Source organism: Phaenicophaeus curvirostris, chromosome 2 (assembly GCF_032191515.1).
Source record: "Phaenicophaeus curvirostris isolate KB17595 chromosome 2, BPBGC_Pcur_1.0, whole genome shotgun sequence".
In the NCBI taxonomy this organism is placed as follows: domain Eukaryota; kingdom Metazoa; phylum Chordata; class Aves; order Cuculiformes; family Cuculidae; genus Phaenicophaeus; species Phaenicophaeus curvirostris.
In genome coordinates this window covers 88,998,050-89,016,566 of record NC_091393.1, presented here as the reverse complement: position 1 = coordinate 89,016,566, position 18,517 = coordinate 88,998,050, and the positions used below count along the sequence as shown (strand labels likewise).

The 18,517-nt window shown below is 44.0% G+C and overlaps 1 protein-coding gene across 1 annotated transcript; it reads right to left on the bottom strand.

The window, feature by feature from the left end:
* Nucleotides 1-1,346: 1,346 nt before the first annotated feature.
* Nucleotides 1,347-11,692, bottom strand: LOC138717510 (THUMP domain-containing protein 2-like). The gene is made up of 10 exons (XM_069851019.1): nucleotides 11,575-11,692; nucleotides 10,705-10,837; nucleotides 9,677-10,083; nucleotides 8,427-8,504; nucleotides 7,241-7,293; nucleotides 6,847-6,934; nucleotides 6,270-6,341; nucleotides 5,600-5,714; nucleotides 3,750-3,867; nucleotides 1,347-2,174 (listed from the first exon to the last, which is right to left on the bottom strand). The coding sequence occupies exons 1-10, from the start codon at nucleotides 11,668-11,670 to the stop codon at nucleotides 1,856-1,858; spliced, it is 1,479 nt and encodes a 492-aa protein (XP_069707120.1). The 5' UTR covers nucleotides 11,671-11,692; the 3' UTR covers nucleotides 1,347-1,855.
* Nucleotides 11,693-18,517: the final 6,825 nt, after the last annotated feature.

Below are 18,517 nucleotides of genomic sequence, written 5' to 3'. Positions count from 1 at the left end.
CAGCAGGCTACCAACTGCTTAAGGGCATAAATTGACACAGGAATCAAAGCCATGTAAATGAAAATGTTGTTGGCAACATTGAAGAATACTCAGCTCAACCCCCCCCAACTATTTGCACATCACCTCTGTTTTGTTACAGGCACGACTTTGTAAGATGCTTGATGTAACTCAAACTCACTGTGAACTTCCAGCAGTCTTCAGATGAGGCAGCTCTGGACAACGGAACAGATTTTAAGCCCTGTATTTTACATAACTTCAGATGAGCATTTTGCCACACTAACATTTTCACTATCGTGGCCACACAACTTCACGTGAAAAAAATTTAAAAACCCAAATATCACCTCTCTTTCTGCCCCTCGCTGAAAAGTGTTATAGCCACTCTTTATGGCCCCAGGCCACGTTGAGAACTAAACCCAGGTGAAGCTTCACCTCCTACAACAAACTTGCACAGGTGCCAGTTAGAAGATCCATAATTGACCGCATGTATTTGATAGAGCACTAATGGCACAAACAAGTTATCCATTACCTTTCTTGGGACACATTCATTATAGTCTTCGCTAAAACTTCTTTGAAAGCTGACTTGGGGAGGGGGGCGTATAATTAGAAATATATTGGTTTAAGCCAGAAATCCATACTAGCAGACTTGCAGTGCACTAGAATGTTTCCAGGTACCAGCTCACCAGCAGAAGTCACTGCAGCAGGATCTTACCAATCTGGCCCATATCCTCCTGCCCTCTGGGTCTCCGTAGTGCAGTCTGCACCACAGGCTCTTACTTCAAATTCTAACATCTTCAGACTGGAGCCTGTGTGTTGTGGAAAGCACCTGCATAAAAAAATGCTTCCAACTGGCTCCAACAATGAACTTCAAATAAAGAAAAAGAAAAAAAGCCCATACCAACTCAGACAGTTCTGATTGCTATCTCCATGCTAATCACAGCAGAGGAACACAATTCATGAGTCCATCTCAGTTTGCCAAGTTGCAAAGGCTTGTTCAAAATAGCAGCTGAAAGCAATCGTAGTCCTTCTCCATACCAATACTTCCCTGTCAGCCATGGGGAAGCCTTGGATTAGATTCTTCCCTCCAACAAACCTTTTGCAGAGACTACAAGAATTGCTGAGACCTCTCTCTCTTCAGGAGAATTTTTCCACATGCTGCTTTGCTCACAGAAGTCACTTTGAACTTGGCAAGTTTCTCCATCTTCCACAGTGCTTTTGGACTAACGTTACTGAGTGAGGAAAATCATTCTTTTTGATAGAACTAAGTCTCTTCACCCTAAAAAGCCAAAGCACACCCGTCACACACATACAAACACTGCAAAGAATTAACACAGAAAATAGTTTATTTTCTACTCCAAGGGATCTGAATAACAACATTTCAAACTCATCAGAAACAAGCTTTCAAGTAATACTGCAAGGGACACACAATAAAAGTACACATCCAGACCTCAAAAAGAGCTGGAGACTCCTGCAGACAAGATGTACTTCCTAAAAACACTGCTGAAGGTGAAAATCCAGTCACAGTTAATAGCAGCTCATTTGGGTTTGCAGTTCTGCAAATGAAGTCTCTGTCACAAAGAAACTCCTCCCAATACTGAGAGGTTTTGTCTAAGTAAGGATTTCAGGACTCTACCTCATTACAATATCTTACAGTAAAAATACTTGATGCATTATAAGGCATCTTCCACCTCTCCAAAAGAAGGAGAGAAAAGCAGAACCTTCCGATATCCAAAGAAAGTGAGCTGGACTAACAGATGGCACAGGCTTTGTTCCGATCAACAAGGCTCCACCAGATCACTGCCATGCTACTCTTGAAGCGTATCAGGATTCAAGTTCACTTTGACACAGTGCAAGAAAGCTACCGATTCCCAGCAGTACAGATCTTCTTGTATTTGTGTATGAAAGCATCCGTCTTTCCAAGACTAACTCCATAGACACCATCTGGCACCAGAGACCCAAACCGTGTCTGTCTGCTGCTGACGGAAGCTTCTTCAACACCGTTCACTGAGGAGGAAGCGTTCCCATCAACATTCAGGGCTTTTGCAATGGCAGCTTCCCTTGCGCCATCAGCAAAGACAATAGGAGAGTCACTTTTGGCATGCTTGGCAACGCCATCAATGCGCTTATGGAGATCTTGGCTCAGTAGCAATACAATAGTGCCTCCAACACGCAGTACTCTGGAAAAAAAAAAGGAAAAAAAATAGGTTAGGTGTTCATTCTGCCTGACATGCATTCATCTGTGCAGAACTCAACACTGCTGACGCTTCAGATGGCACTTGCATTCAACAAAACACTAGGCCTGTTAATGCTCATGGCTCAACTCGATAAACTACACTTCCAAATGGAGTTTAAATTCCCTATCTTTATAACTCTTTCTAAATGGGAGAACAAGGTCCTATCCTAACTCCCAAACATTTCTGGCCTCAGGAGTTCTTTCCACTGCATCAGCAGGGAAGGTAGATTCTGTTTTCCCCCTCTTGGTATTATTTCAAGGACTGAGGGGAGTATCAATTTCAAACACTGGTTTTCGGTTGCATAAGCCTCCACCACTCTGCAAAGGAACAGCTTCCCAGGGCAACAGAAGATTGGTAAGGCAATTCTGAAGCTGACCTTTCCATTTGGAAACTTTAAAAGGTCTGTTCTTTCTCTGTTCCACTGATCCTTAATGGTTTGCAAACTCAGGAAGCAGAGGAAAATTCATCACTGTGTGTAATCCATTTTTCACAGTACATGACCAGACGTGACACTTGGCTTTGAAAGAGAGGAGAAAATAGGACTATCCTTGCTCTGTTCACAGCAAGTGGATTGAACAGTCTTACTCGTGGGGCTCTCACAGTAACGGTCCCTTCCTCATTTCCACATTCCCAGGGAAATATTTTGCTTAGAGTGGCCCAGCAGAGCAAATAAGACCAGACTACAAGCAGAGTCAAAGGGAGGGCTGGTCACTGTAAGCTGACACAAGGTTGCCCTGCTGTTCTGTGGAGCTACCACACCTTCTTCACCACCTTCCCACTGCATTCCTGCATTGGGTGAGCAAAATGAACACTGCTGAAGACCAGTCCTACAGAAAGGACTGTCAGCCTTTCAGCCAAGAAAAGAAATAAAGAAGCACATGGTTTGAACTGCCTGATAGAAGCAGCCTGCTATTAGTTTGGCTGAACTCTGCTACAAAACAACAGGGTGAAAGATGAAAGGAGGCATCTAAAAGCAGACCAGGTGGCCAACTGGATATACACTAACAGAAAGGAAAATTGATACCACCATTTTCTGGTCTGACATCTTTCTTCCCAACAATATAGGCTAGTAAAAGCTTGATTGTCAACCCAAAAGGAAAGCCTATGATTTTATACAAGCTGACCTCAACGGAGACGCTTTATCCACCTGGCCGTGCGTTAAGTTCATCTAGGTCATCCTCTCCTCTTTCTCCTTTCTGCCTTAAGGGTATTTGTGAGTGTGACTCAAACATTTAACCATCGTGCCTTGGAAAGAATACTTGCGAATGTAGCCCACACAACAAGCTCATTCCTTGTCAGCTTGTGCTGCCGCCAGCATTTCCACAGCTTGCAAGACAAGCCACAACAGCCTTCAAGGGACAATTAAAGGACTCGGACTTTCACTGGCTGCACGGGATCCGACTAAAAAAACTGGAGTGTGTTTGGAATAAAGAAAACCTGAAGCTGGCTGAACACTTAGGATCACAAACCATCATGACATTTATACCAAACACCGAGCATGTCAAGGGCCACACGTACCTCTCCATTTCCTGGAGAATATCTGGAAGGAGCTGAAAGACTTTTGTTATCTTGAACTTCTTCCCAAACGGAATATCTGCAATCACAGCATCAAAGCTTTCTGAAGGCAATGGCAATGCTGCAGAATAAAGGCAGGTCTTTAAATCGTCCTGTGTGGAAAACGAGCAGCAGCTATGCCCTCAAGCACCTTACAAAACTGCCTGCCAATGCTTTTGCGGGTTATGCACCCAGACTCATGGCTCCTTCTGTACCTTTCCTCACAAATGGCACCACAAAGCCACCAACCCAATGCAGACCGAGAAGAGACAAATGCATGAGTGTGTGGGTTAGCTCGCAGACTCCTAGTTAGTGGGGATATATTTGCTCCATAACAAGACTCTACAAACAAGGGACTGCATGGGTCCAAATCAGCTGCTGCTTCTCAACACAAGGGAATCTTTACAAGCAAAAACACAAAAGAAGAACTAAGCTTGCAAGCATTTTACACTAAGTACATGTATGAATGGCAACGAACCACATTTTAAATTCTTCTCTATCCCCGTTTTCTCCAATCAGAATCACCTAGGTTCTGTTGGAGCTTGAGTCATTGAAGTACCTTCCCAGAGTTTCTGCATCCTATAACAGTCCGTTGTTGTGACCATGAGGCAGCACTGCACCCTTGTGGTGATGAAGGTTGGCCATATACCAGGCTACGCCGGCCAGACAGGGCTTTGCCAGCTTGCCAAACAATGAGACTACGGGTTCTCCATCTCTCAGGATGCTCAGAACTCGACTGGACAATGCCCTCAGCAACCTGACCCAGCTTTAGGGTTAGCCTCATTCCCAGCAGATGACAGGACTAAAGAGCTCCAGCAGTCCCTTCTCACCTAAATCCTGTCGTGATTCTATGCCAGCCTTTCCAGAACTGGCAGGAGATATTTCTTGGACCATCCTTGGATCAACACTTGCAGCCCAACAATTTTAGAACAATTTTATCTACAAATGGAAGGACAAGTTACCTACAGTCCTTCAACACATGCAGAAATAACAGCATCTGATCAGTGACAAAGACACCAGTTACTTGTTCAGTATTAGAAAAGCCTGACATCAAAGTACTGTCCGTTACCTTAGAAGCTCAGCACAATCACAGCTTTTAAAGAAGAAATAAAGCTATATATGTTCTTACAAAAAACACATAATATTTCTTACAGTTCTGATAAGAAATACATTGCAAGTTTAAAAAATATGAACGCTTTGTCACCCGTGCACAGGGAAGAACACCCAGCTCTCGTCTGGTGTAAATTTCATAAATGACTAATTTAGATTCAGGCTTTGAGGTCCAGAGTAAGGTCATTAAATTATTATGTTCTCCCCTGATTAACTTATGAAGTGAGAGCATGAGCAGGAGAGAGTCTTCCAGGAGAAAGGCATCGTCATTTAAGATACTCGTACTGCAAAACATCAACGAATTAGCTGATCTTAATGCAATTACTTATCTGGTAAATTGAAGTTACAAACCACTTTTTGTCTGTCCTTGCTGTTTTCCCATAAGACAAAGAATTCTTATATAGTATGTACTCTCTGTGGCATTCAAAACTTTACCATTCAGACAGACAACTACTGCCCATGTCTGACAATTATTATTTTCATTGTCTTCTGCTGAGTATATTCTCACCAAAGTTCCTGGGAGCAGGAGGCAGGGAGGGGAAAGCAAAAAATTATCCATTCTCTAGAACTACAGTCACTACTTGGCTCTTTCATTAAGAGGTAGCTCTACTACACGTAACCTCAAGAGATCCTATGTTACCTGCGTAATCCTAAAACTACAAAATATTTCCAACATGTATCACTTGGAAAGCCTACAGCCATACCTTTCACAGAAGCTTTAAGCAACTCAATCTTATCCATCAAGCCTGCAGTCCTAAGATTCTCATCTGCACCTTCTAACTGTGAATCACTTAGATCAGCACCCCAGTAACACGCTTCCTGTTCAGAGAAAAAGAGAAAAGTCACTTGGACGGGAACCAGGTGTATTTATTTTAGAAAGGCTTCTCAGAACTGTCTTGTTGCACACCTCTCCCAAGATAAACCCCTTGCTGGGAGATCTACTACCATTCCACAAAGCAATACATAGACTCAGAGGACAGAGAACTGGGTGAAGTTTGAGCACTCTTGACTCCTTCCGTATTCTGGTCTGCTCAAGACACTTGTGACTTACAGAAACATTTAGGCTCTGTACTAACAGCAAGACCCCAGCTGGCTACAAACAGCCATGCTGCCTCTAATAGTGGAAACTGGCTGTACTGTCCCACTGACACCTCTGATCCCAGGATAAGTCGAGGCACTTTTAGAAGTCCATGCCTGTCTTGCACAAACCCTGTGCTTCCTGCGGAGCAATGTTTGTCCTAAAACACTCTCAACAACGGCACAGAAGGACCGGTTTGGTTCTAGCTTTTCAGTAACGCACTTTGGTATAATGGTTGCACACATTTTTTCCCGATGGAACTACAAGGTCCTGCCTGTTGCTACTGTGATACTCACAGGCCACTCTTTAGCAGCTTCCAGAAGTATCGTTCCCAGCCCACACATGGGATCCAGCACAAAGGCACCTGCCTGCAAAAATAAAGGGGTTATTGTATCTCAAGCAAGACAAACTCCTCTCCCAGGACAAAGTTTACTACTGACGTACGGATCACCTAGGTATTCCCACTGTGCAGTGTAAGTAAAAATAATTACTGGTTTTCCAGGCCCAACTGGCTTGCAAGAGAACATAGCAAAACACATTAGTAGTTTCACTAGAGACAATGCATCGATGTATGTAGCCCTGAGGTGATGTTTAGTGGAAAAGACTAAAAGTGGACTGCAGACAGATATTGGTACCAAATTAATCTGTGGAAAATATCACACTCGCTTCTATTTTCCCCTCGGAAGAGCAACCCAAACAAAATTTGAAGCCTGGAGAGTGAAAAAAACTGTGAATCCTTTTCCTCATTCATGTCTTAGAGCATGGGACACTACAATCACCACACTTCTTCAAAGCTCCCTGCTCCTGCCCCGATAAGCAGCAACCCCTCCATCATTTGGGACTCTACAGCTTTGCCATGAACATTTTGCTTACCCTGATTTCAGCCAGAGATGCCATGGCCCATGCAACTGTTGACCGCAGCCCTGCTGTTTTGATATACTGTCTGTTTGCCAACGGAAGCCTGCAGGCAGCAAAAAATCAATGTTAGGCAACAGCACAACCACCCAGAAAAGCCCATGTAATATGAAAGAATAAATGACCTGGACAGATCTGCAGACAGACACAAACGACAGCTTGCTTTTATCCATAACTCATCACAAAGTCTGGCCTACAAGCGCAGATAAGCTCCACACAGAACACAAGACTAACACGACAGTCCAGTGAATATCAAACCAGAAGATAAACGCTCACAGTCAACAGCAAGACTATTTAGAAATTATGCCTGTTCTGATACTGACAAAACAAATCTGATGAGGAGGACGCCCACCTGAAAAGGGGAATCCCCACCACAGAGTGAATGTCATTAAGATGGACAAAGATCTGAAAGAGGGGAAAAAAATTACATTTGAAACTCTCCATCTGACACATCAATAGCTTTAACTCATTTAAACCAGACACAGAAGATGTTTCTACAAACTTCTTATCCTAGTTTTAAGAACAAAAATATACACTTTGGACAATTAGATTAATTGGAAGAAAGCACACTAAATTATCAGAATGCCTCCTTGAAGAGAGCATCCCAGCGCTCAGCTATTCCCACACACACGCTTATTTTTTGGGGCATTTCAGATGGAGGCAAAACTGAGTAATCCTTACAGAAGTATAGGCAGCTGAAGAAAATGCCCTCCTGTCCTACAGAAAGCATCTTAAAAGACAAGTGAGCTCCCCAACAGATTTGGCATGACTGTAGTCCCTCCCCATGGAGCCCTAAGAGAGCCATGATGCTTTTGAAGTATCTCAGTGTTCAGCACTTAAATGGTTTCATAGCAAAAATCTGGACAGGAACAAAAGCCCCACTTCAGGCTCAACAAGGCCGTATTTGACGCACAGCCGATAAAAAACAGAGCCAGTAGATGAGCTCAGAGCTTTTAGAGATGGTTTCAGACCTCCCAGCACCAGTGCTGAGAGCAGCTTCCACAGGCCAAGCACAGAAATGAAGAAACAGCTTGCCAAGGGCAATGAAACCTTTCCAAGATCTCCACACAGCCTGCACCATGGAGGATGCCTAAAGCAGGCTACTTTGAGGGACGAGCCCTGGGAGGAGGCTCTTCCATCAATGGCATTCTCAAGTTCTTCAAGAACACAACCTCCCCGCTCACTCTCTTCCCCTGTAGAGGCTAAACTACCTGCTCAACAGCTCAGGGGACCTCTGCTTTCAACACAGAGTTCAGCACTTTGCAAGCAGGCCAGATCCTGAACCATCACCTGCATGGATCCTTCCCCTCAGAGGGGGGCCATGCTGGCCATTCCAGTATTTAAGCGCTCGGGAAGGCACTCACACAGTGTCTACTGAAAACTTTAGCTCAGTGCTACCCAATGATTTCTAAATTCAGCAGCAGAAAGACAGAGAGAGGCCACCATCCCATGTGCAAAGGGAGCAAAGAACAAAATGAAAGATATTGCGAGCAATTCTGGAAGAAGCAAGAAGCCATCTAGCAGACAAGCACTACTACCTCTAGATCAGGGTTCCGCAGATCAGCCCGCCACCCAAACTGCTTCATGAGCGCTATGCCAACGGCTCTTCCGATCTCCTGCAAGGGGGAAGAACAGACACGGGCAGTAAAACCAACAGATTTAAAAAAACTACCCATTTCAGCCTCAACTGCACAATCCTCAAGTACCTGCCAAAAGAACGGGCCTCTCTTTATCCCTATGAGATTAATTCCTACAAAGCCCCAAAAACGGACAACAGGACACAGGGAGTAGAGCAAACACACCAAAGGACAAAGGGATTATCGCTTAGCTGGAGTGTGAGAGGCTGAAGTTTAAGTCCCGCCCAAGCTACAATAAAAGCTGTCATCACTTTTGGAATTATAGAACACGCACTAAAAATATTTCTGATGGACATAAACTAGATCACCCAGGAGGAAATCTCCAAACACGCAACTGCTACTCACAATTTTAATGCTTCTATGGCATCTAGAAAGCTCTCACTACTTTCAGAGTGCAAGAGTTGAAACATGACACAAATTTAAGCAAACATTCATGTTGGCAGGCTCATGCGTCCCACCTGCCCACGTTCCTAGCTTCAGCAAGAAAAAAAAAAAACAATCTAGTTAAACCACTGCTGTCTTCAAGTAAGAGAAATCTACATAAATTGAAACTACACAGAGCTTTGTTTATTTTTTTTCCCCTCACAGCAGAAAGTTAATACAGATGGGATCAGTGCTAGATGGAAAGGGCCCCTGGAAGTCCTCTACGCCACTACTCTCTCCCAGGGCCAAGATCCACTCCCTGTGACACCTCCCAGGCCTGCACTGCCCTCCTAGGGAACAAACACTCCCCAATACCCAGTCAGAGCCCACCGACCCGCAAGTTCTGGCCTGTGCCTTTCTTTTACACCCTCTGCCACAACTGAGAGGAGTTTGGCTCCACAGTCCTTGCAAGGGCCCTTTTAAGTAGCTGTAAGCTAGTATCAGATCACTTCTCAAGCTCCACAAGCCCAAGTACCTCAACTTATCCTCAATAAAAGGCACTGATTTGAAAAATACTCAGGGTAACAGAGCCCAGAAATTAACAGCAACCCTAGCATTTCTACTTATTTAAAACAAATGCAGATTAAGGGCTTGGTTGAGAAAATACAGAAAAACCTCCAGCAGTTTATTGAATAATAAACATACAACACAACTGAAATGACAAACGAAACTACACATCTCCCTTCCCCTTTGGTAAATTACTTTAAAACAGAGATACTTGAGCATACCTGCGAAGTAAGTATTTTGGCAATTGCTCCACTACAGCGACAAGAAACTCTGAAACTGAAGCCAAATTCCTCATTTGCAACAGCTTCCTCTTTGCTGCTTTTGGAAAGGTCTTCTAAGGAAGCCTGGCTTTCAGCCCCACAGTTCTGGTCGCTCTTTCTCTCAGGTACCATATAACTCTCTCCATCTTCTGCCTGACATTCCTCAGGCTCTCTCACTTGTTCTGCTTTCTGCCTTTTAGTTACAATATTTGTCTCTTCTTCTGATTTTCTCTTGAGAGGCAACCTGTTTTCTGGAAGCACATCTTTTTTCCCCTCGCACCCACGAAGGTTCCTCCAAGTAGAGATTACATCCAGCCAAGACTTTGGTTCCTCAGTGACAAGGCTTTTAATCTCATGCAGCATCTTCCCTGGAAGAAAAAGTAGTTTCAGCTTAAGTACTACAGTCTCAGAATTTGATTTTCCTACAGATTGAGAACAGCTGTTAACAGACGGCGTTCAAATTTTGTTTGTGTGTGAATCCAGGAACCACAGCAGCAGGCATCACTGCCATCACAGGCACAACCGAGCTCTCAGTACCCACACATGCCACCAGCAGAGACCAAGGCATCCCTCTGATTAGAAGCTCTGCAGAACCAAGATGAAATTGTGCAAGGATTGTATTCTGCAGAAGAATTCAGCAGCTCTAAAAAAACTGGACCATTCCCAGGGACAGAGGGCCAGCCAACCATGCCATCCTCCCCAGAAAGCACTTGGTCCAGGATTAGAGACGTGGGATACTTTCCAAGAATCAAAGACACACATTGATTCAGCTCAGAATCAAGTCCTCTATCCCTGGAGGTGTTCAAGGCCAGGCTGGATGGGGCCTTGGGCAGCCTGATCTAGTGGGATGTCCCTGCTCAGGGCATGGGGGTTGGAACTAGATGATCTTTAAGGTCCCTTCCAGCCCATATTGTTTTATGATTGTATGACTCCCACCGGGGTTCACGATTCCAAGTACACCCGAGAGAAGGAGCTGGTGCCAGCCTTACCTTTCTCCCTAGAAACGGGGAGCGGGGGCTGTTTGTGGAGCCGCAGGAACAGCCGCTCTCCAGACCGGAGCTCCCTCAGCTCAGCCAGCTTTGCCTCTGTGCTGAAGAAGACCTTTCCAGGGACGCTGACCACCTCCAGGGAAACACAAGCTCCGATCGTGGCAGGAAGATGTGCAGCTGGCCACCCCAAACAAACGCACATTTGGGGCGAGCAGCAGCCCCTCAACCCCGGGTCCCCCCTCCTCCCCTGGCCCTTCTCCACCCTGGCCCCTCTGGGTCCAGGATTAGAGACAGGGGACACTTCCCAAGAATCAAAGACGCGCATCGATTAAGCTCAGACTAAAGTTCACCAGTTTGTTCTTTCTGAAAGGAAATATCTCTTCCCTATTCATCGAGCTGACTTCGGTCCTGCAAGGTCTGAAGCCTGAACTCACGCCTGGGGGTAGTTCTCCTGACCCAGCTGTGACGAGGGACGCACGAGGAATACAGAGGCCAATTCGCTGCAAAACCTCAAAACCGGTCAAGGCACAGGGGGCTGGGGGGAAGCTGCGTCTTTTCTCGGTTAGAACCACGGCTAAACTTGATCCTCAAAGCCGACGGCGACCTGTCATCTCCCAAATTCAACCCACCCAGCACGCTCGGGGCGAGCAGCCGCCCCTCCAGCGCGGGCCCCCCCTTCGCCCCAGCCGGTCCCCTCTCGCCTCCCTCGCTCCCTCTCGCCTCCCCCCGGCCCCTTCTGGCCCCGTCGCGGGGGAGGCAGCGCCGCCCCCGACCCCGCGGGGGCCGAGGGGACACGTCCCACCCCTGCGCCGGCCACCCGCCTCTCCTCCCTTCCCTCCCCTCCCCTTCTCCTCCCCGCCCGGCCCTCACCTCGGAGGCGCCGAGCCGCGCCCGCACCTCCCGCTCCAAGAAGGGCTCCAGCCCCCTGCCCGCCGTGCAAAAGAACCGCCCGCCGCCCGCCGCCATCGCAACGCGGGGCGGGGAGGGGGCGGGGCCCACGCGGGGCGGGAGGCGGGGCGGCGGCGCCTTCCCCTTCCTAGCGGGCGGTACCGCTCTGGGCCAGCTCCGTCCTCCCCATAACCTCCTTTCAGGTCCTTAGATGGAGCAATGAGGTCTCCCCTCAGCCTCCTGCAGGCTAAAAAACCCCAGCTCTCTCAGCCGCTCCTCATAAGGCCTGTTCTCCAGCCCCTTCACCAGCTTCGTTGCTCTTCTCTGGACTCGCTCCGGAGCCTCAACATCCTTCTTGTGGTGAGGGGCCCAGAACTGAACACAGGATTCAGGGTGCAGCCTCTCCAGTGTTGAGTACAAGAGCAGAATAACCTCCCTGGACCTGCTGGTCACACTGTTTCCGATACAAGCCAAGATGCCATTGGCCTTCTTGGCCACCTGGGCACACTGCTGGCTCATGTTCAGTTGCCATCAACCAACACCCCCAGGTGCTTCTCCTCGAGGCAGCTTTCTAGCTACCGTGCCATGCCATGCCATAGCATAGTATAGCATACCACACCACAGCATCCCATCCCATATCATAAGCACAACCTGCTTGTGCATCACACAACCTGCAAAATGCATCACAACACATGCCATGCAATGCCATGCCGTACCCCATGCCGTACCCCATGCCGTACCATGCACGCAGCACAAAATGCAATACCATTGCAGACCATACAGATGACAGAAATGCCTTAGCATACCATTCCTACCAACCACAGAAAACCAGCCATGCCACACAGTAGAAACCATAGCATCCAAAAGGTACCATACACACAATACAAAACACACCATACTGGCTTCAAAATCCATACCATACCATTGTAATTACCATACCATGCAAAATATTCTATCAAACCATACCATACAATAGACAACATACCATAGTAAACATTTCCATACATACCATATAAAACACCGCACTACACCGTACAAAGCACCAAACCCTAAATACCATACCATACCCTACAATACAACACAAATTAAAATAAAATGCAAAATACAATACAGTACAGAACCCATTACAACCCAAATATATCACAAATACATTACAATACAACATACACCTGGGGCAGGGCAATCCCCAATTTCAGTACAGGATGCAGGATGATGTGATTGAGAACAGCCCTGTTGAGAAGGACTTCATGGTGCTTGTTTGATGAGAAGCGTGACATGAGCCAGCAATGTGCACTCACAGCCCAGAAGGCCAGCCGTATCCTGGGCTATATCAAAAGAAGCGTGGCCAGCAGGTACTTTCCAGTACGTGAAAGGGGCTACAAGAAAGCTGGGGAGAGACTGTTTACAAGGGCTTGTAGTGATAGGACTAGGGGCAATGCCTATAAACTATTTTGATAGGAATGGTTGGACTCGATGATCCGGTGGGTCTCTTCCAACCTGGTTGTTCTACGATTCTATGATTCTATGAAACTGGAAAGGGGCAGATTTAGAGCAGACATAAGGGAGAATTTCTTCACCATGAGAGTGGTGAGACACAGGAAGAGGTTGCCCAGGGAAGCTGTGGCTGCTCCGTCCCTGGAGGTGTTCAAGGCCGGGTTGGATGAGGCCTTGGGCAGCCTGGTCTGGTGAGAAGCGTCCCTGCCCATGGCAGCGGGGTTGGAACTAGGTGATCTTTAAGGTCCCTTCCAACACAAACGATTCTATGATTCTATGACACGTGAAATAAACCGTAGCAAAAAAGCCCTTTTTAAACTTTGGAAAACAGCTTTATGATTTGTTGGTTTTATTCTGTAAGATAATACCAAGGAGAATAAATGCCTGGAAAGTTGGTGTAAAATGCAATTTGCTAGAATGTATGTAGTTCTTTTGGAAATGCAACAAGCAAGAATCCTGTTTACCGCCTTATACAATGCCTTAGTTGGGAAATATTCTTCTTTTTTCAGAAGGAAAAAGTAGAATTAATAATTTATGACTTAGAGTGACGTACCTTAAAAAGAATGCAGTTAATGTTATAGCCCAACACCCAAAGCCCCTGAAAATCAGGAGAGGATTTAAGCAAAGCTGTCATTCAGCCTTTGGCTACTTTCAATATAACAAAGGAGATTAAAGAAAAGCGCACTCAACCCTCCATATCCTCTTTTATCTTTTATGTTGTGGTCTTTAGGAAGGCCTGTAAATTATTAAAGCATCTGTGCTATGTTGTAAGCAAACCTAGCATATTTGTGGCATTAAGTGCCACAGGTAAGATTAAGCCGTACCACTTTACTCCAGTTTAGGCTATCAATTCAGCTCTGTGATCCTGACTAGAAAAGAAAAGGTTATTAATTAGCTGGGAACTAGGTTCTTTCTCTAGAAGCACAACCTGGTGGCCGAAGGAAACAATAACTTGAACATCTGTGTGTGACAAATGCAAGTAGACAGTCTGGAGTTTGCTGCTGAGCGCCTTCTGAGAAGTGTACCAGTACCGTATGGATACCAGGTGGAGAGGTCCGATAAATGAGGCAACAAGGGGGAAATGGAGAAACGCAGAAGTGCAAGATTTTTTTTATTGTAGAACATAATGTTTCTGACATTAGAGAAATGCTGTAATATATTAACAAACTGCTTATTTATTCATTTTGAAGACTTCTAAACCGAAAACATCACCCCAGCTGTTTGAAAACATGAGTCTATCTGTCTTTTAATCCTATGAATTCTGAAAGAAAGACATAAACCAATTCAGGTAATAGGAGGTAAAGTCATAGTTTACATATTCTTTATTTGTATATTATAACAATACTGAATTTTAAAATTAAGTCTTTTCTATGTGAGCTGAGAATTCCACTTAAACAGGAATAGACTACAAAATTGCATTAAGGCAAAAGAGTTCTATGAAGAAGCCTGCAGTGAAACTGTACTGCTGGGATTTCACTCCCAGTAAGCTGCTACTGACATTTTATCTGACATGCTGTTGACTGTCTTTTCACATCTTGTGTTATTAAACTAACAATTAAGGAAAATCAGAAAAGCCAGTGATTCATAAATTGGTAGGTGTGGCCTAATACATGAGGTATTTTTCTGGAAATGTAGAAAATCATATATACATATATATATATAATGTATCCATTTAAAATGAGAAAGGAATAGTAGAAAAGTCACTCATGAAACACTTTTTATTAAGGAAATAGCTCATTATCCTTTTGTGTGACTCACAAAGTCACCGTTAATCAGCTATGTAATCTGTAATTATATATAGCATTACTCTGCGCACATGGGTGCAAAAATCCATAGCTAGAATTTCATTATCCCTGGCTCAAGGACTGACAGAAGAGAAAATTATTAAACAACAAAATTATGTGTTTCTTAGCATCACGAGGTGACAGTTCCCTTGTAATAAATAGGTAGTGTAACTTTGTATTTTCATTCTGCACATGTTAACCCTGTTTAAAAGCACGATACATTGAATGAAAAATTAAAATTCTTTTTTCTGTCCTTAATTGTTTTCTCTTTCAGATGCATTTTCTTCTGTTTGGTTCACTTGGTTCACTGACTACAAATGAGCACACTCATCTTTTCTATTTTTTTTATATTCTTTTACTACTCCTCACTCATTTTTTCTATTTTTTTTAAATACAGAATTAAAGGGCATTTGATATTAAGTTCTCTGCTCTCTCCAAAATGTGGCTTCTACTGTTCTCTCACATCCTGTTCCCTTAAACATCTCCTCTAAATTACTCCCTCTCCCTCCCCAATCCATGCCCCCAAGGAAACCTTTCACATTTCTATTTCAATATCTGATGACAACATGAAAAGCAGAATGCAAGGTAAGGATAGAACACTGATTGATATGAATGTGAAATGACAGTAATGGTCTCTGTTTGGGCCATGTCTGGAGACTTCAGTATAATGAAAAATCCTCCACAGTCAGTATTTTTTGTCCCTCTAGTAATATTAGCTATGATAATGTTGTAAAAGCTGTTTTAACAGAAAACTTGGTTCTGCTGCACAAAGTTTGGTTCTACCAATACACTGAAATTTTTTTTTTTTCATCTTTGAAGCATTTCTAGAGTGGGATTTCTTTTTTTCCAAAAATGTGGAAGAAACAGATATCGGTAACCTTCATTGTAATTAGTACATTTCAATAATTGCTTCAGTATTATTCAGTTCTGGCCTCTCGAGAGATTTCAGAAGTGTTATTCAAAGTTAGGATATTGTTCATGAATAAGATTTCATGTGCGTATGACGGTAATACAGGGAACTGACAATTACCTTTCCTTTCCTGAGTCAAGCACTGTGACTGTAATGTGAAAAGAAAGATGATGCAATATTTATTGGTTCTGTGGTAAGAAGAAGAGGTTCTGGTGAGGCGTGCAGTGTTGTCTTTTGCTTTACATACTGCTAGAAATGTTAAGTACTCTTAGAATCTTACATTTAAAAATGTTGATGTTGTTTGATGTACTGCTCGTTAACCATGTCAAAGTAGCAGATGTTTCTGCTATGCAACTCCAAGATTTGAGAAACAAGAATCACATCACATCACACAATAAACAAACCCCCACCACTGGAAATCATCATCAATGAAGATAAGAATAGAGAGAACAAATAAGGGAAAGGCCAAGTTGCCAAGAGTCCTCCAGGTGACTTGTAAAAGTCTGGCTCTGGGTCTTTCTGCTGCTTATGGATCATCCAGGCGACTTTGGAAGAAGCAGCTCTGTTGCACAGCAGCTGGGGCAGGGCTCTGTCTCCCTGCATGGGCTGGCCTAACCACAGCTTCCCAATTGCCTCTCTGGAAGATGCTTAATTATGCTTTTTTTGGGGCAGAAGAAAGGGATAGCTGCTTCATAAGTGGAGATTCATTTAAAGTTCTGAAACAAGAAAAAAATATTGGGCCAATTATAACGTGCTAAAGGCATTTATACACTTGCAAATCATTCTAAGAAGCGTTTGTCAGACTACATTTCAAAAGTTTAGGTTGCTTTGGAACAGCTAGAATTGAGGCTTTCAGATACAAAGAGATTGGTCAAATTTAACAATTATTTAGATTGATGACAAAGCCCACATTAGCTAAAAAGGAGATGATCTGTTGTCTTGCCAAAGCTGAAGTTCTGCTTACAAGTTCCAAGAAAAACTAAGAATTTTCAGCGTCTCTAAGATGACATATTTCGTTTCTGTTGTTGGATATCCAGAAGAGTTTTCAGTGTTTTTGCTTTCCAAAAAGAGCCTAAGGAAGAAACAAAACCTGGGAAATTTCAGCCTAACTGCCTGAAGACTGGCAAAACCATCAGCAGCTGGAGAACAGCATCCTGTAAGGGACGGAATCAGGCACCATGAAATTACAGATATTGTATGGGCATTAGCTGCTCTGGAAAAAGCCACATTCACTAGTTAGTGGTATGGAAGGTTTTGCTAGATTCAACATGACTTAAAACTTACTATTAAAGCTCAAGGAATCTAAAACGTGGATAAGGAAGGTGCACTGTTGGAGAGGAGGAGGAAAACCACCAGCTACCCAGTGAAGCTGTGAAACTGTTTCTCTTTAGTTTGAAAGCAACAGTCATTCATAAAACACACAGCCACATTTACAGACTCACAGAGTGGTTGAGGTGGCAAGGGACCTCTGGAGATCAGTTGGTTCAATCCCCCTGCTCAAGAAGGGCCAGTCAGGGCTGATTGTCCAGGGCCATGTCCAGACAGCTTTTGAATATTTCCAAGGGTGGACACTCCACAGCCTCTCTGAGCAATGTGGTGCCAGTAAAGAAGTGAATTTTTTTTAATGGGTGGTGATACAGAGGAAAGTTTCTTTTTAGTTTGTGAAGTTGCAGTTTCCCCTGAAATTTCCCCATGTCAAAATTGTTTTGCTGAAGTCCTTTAGCTTCTGGCATGTTAGCTCTTACATTTTACAAACAACACAGTAAATAATATTTTTCTATAACTTACAGGAGGAACAAATATATGTAGATGGGCAGACAGCCATACTCACTGAATATCCTTTTTTTTTTTTTGCTGAGAAAAGCAAAAGACTGCTGAGAAATTCTGTACATCTGGCACTTGAAACACAAAGAATGTCTTTCCATGTTAAAAACCTTTCTGAGTGACTTAGAGCTCAACACATAACATTAAAAATAGGGACCAACATTCTCATTATATTCCTGTAGGATTAGGCACTGAAACATCACTGAAGACCTCGTCTCTCTTGCCAATTTCTTCAAGGCTTTGAATATGTCTTTGAGTGAAGCTATGAACTAAATGTATACAAAATATTTGAGGAATTGTAGCATTTCAAATTCCCAGCACTGACTTATTGCTCCCTCACCCTCAGGCTGAACCAGCACTTCTGAGCTCACAATTTAAGTCCCTGCAAGGTATATTAAAAAAATAGGCAGTAAAGACAGTATATTTTTTAAAAGCCAGTATGTTCAGCAACCACTTCAACTAATCAAAAGAAAACGCCAAAGCAAAGTGTCACTTAAAATGCAACATGTTTATTTGGAAATGACCAGTCCTGCTCCTTTTCATTCCTGACTTCTAAATGAATAGACTTCTTTTCCGAATATTGCCTCCTTCTCTCTTTTATATATGCAGATACGTTATCAACCCTTCTCTTCTGTTTCTGCCCCACTTGCTGGTCTTGTCAGTCACCACAGCCTCCCCTGGAAAAGTTATAAACCTAAGGGGGAACACCCAGTTGCAGTTGTGATCTGCATAATTGTTTGACACTTTATCAGTAATTATGGCTGATCATGGTGATCCTTAAAGAGTTTAGTAGTTTCTGGTTTTGTTTCTCCCCAGCTGGAAAGACTCCATGTGTGCTCACCAAAAGGAATGTTTGTGTCCTAAAGCCAGTTCCTTGATGTCAGGAAATGGGGCACGTTCCTTGTGGGGACCA